General features: G+C 67.1%; 1 protein-coding gene across 2 annotated transcripts in view; it reads right to left on the minus strand.

The window, feature by feature from the left end:
• MUC1 (mucin 1, cell surface associated) overlaps positions 1-1,812 on the minus strand; it is a 5,734-nt gene extending 3,922 nt beyond the window's left edge. For both annotated transcript variants that reach the window (XM_031064320.1, XM_031064319.1), the window contains exon 1: positions 247-1,812. In XM_031064320.1, the coding sequence (XP_030920180.1) occupies positions 247-289 (43 nt within the window). In that variant the 5' untranslated portion in view covers positions 290-1,812. The remainder of the gene's footprint in view (positions 1-246) is intronic.
• Between the last annotated feature and the right edge of the window lie 89 nt (positions 1,813-1,901).

Consider the following 1,901-nt stretch of genomic DNA (forward strand, 5'->3'; position numbering starts at 1 on the left):
GGCTCCGGCGGGCCCCGGCACAGCCCAGCCCTTGGCCGAGCTGTGGACACGGCAGAGGGGCCGTGCCCTGAGCCCCCACGTACCAACACTCCTGGGCACGACCAGCCCCTGGGTGCTGCACCCCAGAGCCAGAACAGGGTGCCAGGATGCTGCCGGTTCCAGTATCCCCAGTCCCCACTTTGACAGGGATCCCGCTCTGCTCCCCCTGCCCGGGTCCCAGCCCCTCACCTGTGCCCAGCCCCTCACCTGTGCCCAGCACCAGCAGCAGCAGAAGGACAGGGAACGCCATGGGGCTTGTCCGGGGTGTCCCGGCGCCTCTTGGGGCTCGGCAGCGGCTGCTCTCCCGTTAGCTGGCGGCACACGCCTCAATGCAGGGATCCGGAACTGGCAGCTCGACAGCGGCCTGAGCTTTATAGAGCACCTGGAGCAGGTGCGGAGGCCCCGCCCCGCCGCCGGCTCCAGGCAGGGGGGGGCGTTCTGCCCCGCTTGGCACAGAGGTGCCACGGTGCCCATGGGGTCCCCGCAGCATCAGCCCCCCAGGTTGGGTCCTTCACGCTTTCCTCGCTCGGGGAGACGCCGCTGGCAGGGTCCCCGCGCTACGGGCAGGGCCAGCCGCGGTGGGCACAGGACGGGACAGCAGCCGGGCATCCTGGGGCAGGGGCGGGAGCAGCATCTGCCCGGCTCCCTGCGCTGAGCCGCTGACCTGGTGGGGGGCGCGGGGGGGACACGGCGTCCCCCAGCCCCTCGTGCAGGGGGGGCCTCATCCTCTGGCTCAGCCCAGGGTTAATCATTAGCGGCTGGTCATCGCCTCGCCCTACACTCAAATAAACAGCGGTGACCCCCCCGAAACGTTTACGCAGGTCCAGCCCAGGGCCCCACCACGTCCCAGTACCTCCCAGTAAGCTCCCTCCAAGTGCCAGGGCCCCCCCAGCAGGCACAAACCCCCTTCCCCAGTCAGGACACGGGTGATGCCAGGTGCCAGTGCCCCACCCCAGAGGTAACGGGCACCGCCCGTGCCTGGGCGCAGGTGACATGGGGCTCCTGGCACGGATGGGCATCAAAAGCTACTGGTCCCACTCTGCCCCTGCCCTGCAGAAATTCCTGATCCCTGGGAGAGCCCCAGTCTCTCGGGAGGGTGCTGATTCCTGTGGGGGTCCCAGTTCCTGGGGAGGTCATGGTTGGGATCCCCACATTTGGCTCCTGGCCAGCCTCATGTGAGGCCAAAGTGCCACCCCAGCCACACCAAAGGTGAGGTGGTGCTGAGAAGGGGAGCAGAGAGGGGGGACCCTCCATGCTGCAGTGATTGAGGGCAAGGGATGGATGTGCAGGTGGAGCTGGAGCCAGCAGCACTCTGCTCCCCCCACAGCAGCCACAGCCTGGGCAAGCCAGGCCACGTGCAGGCAGCTGCAGGCAGGATGCAGGCAGCACCTCTGCACAAACATTTCCTTCCCAAAAGGCCTCACCACGGAAATGGCTCTCCCTGTGCAGCGATGCTGACCCCTGCTGCCCTCTGCTCCAGCCCTAATCCCCCTCCCCACTCAGTTCTGGGGGCTTTCCCCTGAGCCAGCCATCCCCCCAGAGTGAGGGCTTCAGTTTTCCTCCTGCAGACACCCACAGAGGACACACTGTGTGAGGAGCTGAGGGGCAGGAGGGTCCCAGCAACTGCTGTCACCCACCAGCCCTGGGAGCAGGGGCCATTAGCCCACTCTGACCACGCCCAGTGGGTCCGTGTGCCCACCCTGTCCATGCCCAGTGGGTTCCATGCGCCCACCCTGACCACATCCAGTGGGTTCCATGTGCCCACCCTGTCTATGCCCAACGGATTCCCTGTGTCCGCCCTGTCTGTGCCTGGTGTGTCCCCTGTGTCCAGCCTGTCTATGCCCGGTGGATCCCCTGTGTCC

The sequence above is a fragment of the Geospiza fortis genome, unplaced genomic scaffold, assembly GCF_000277835.1.
Source record: "Geospiza fortis unplaced genomic scaffold, GeoFor_1.0 scaffold313, whole genome shotgun sequence".
In the NCBI taxonomy this organism is placed as follows: domain Eukaryota; kingdom Metazoa; phylum Chordata; class Aves; order Passeriformes; family Thraupidae; genus Geospiza; species Geospiza fortis.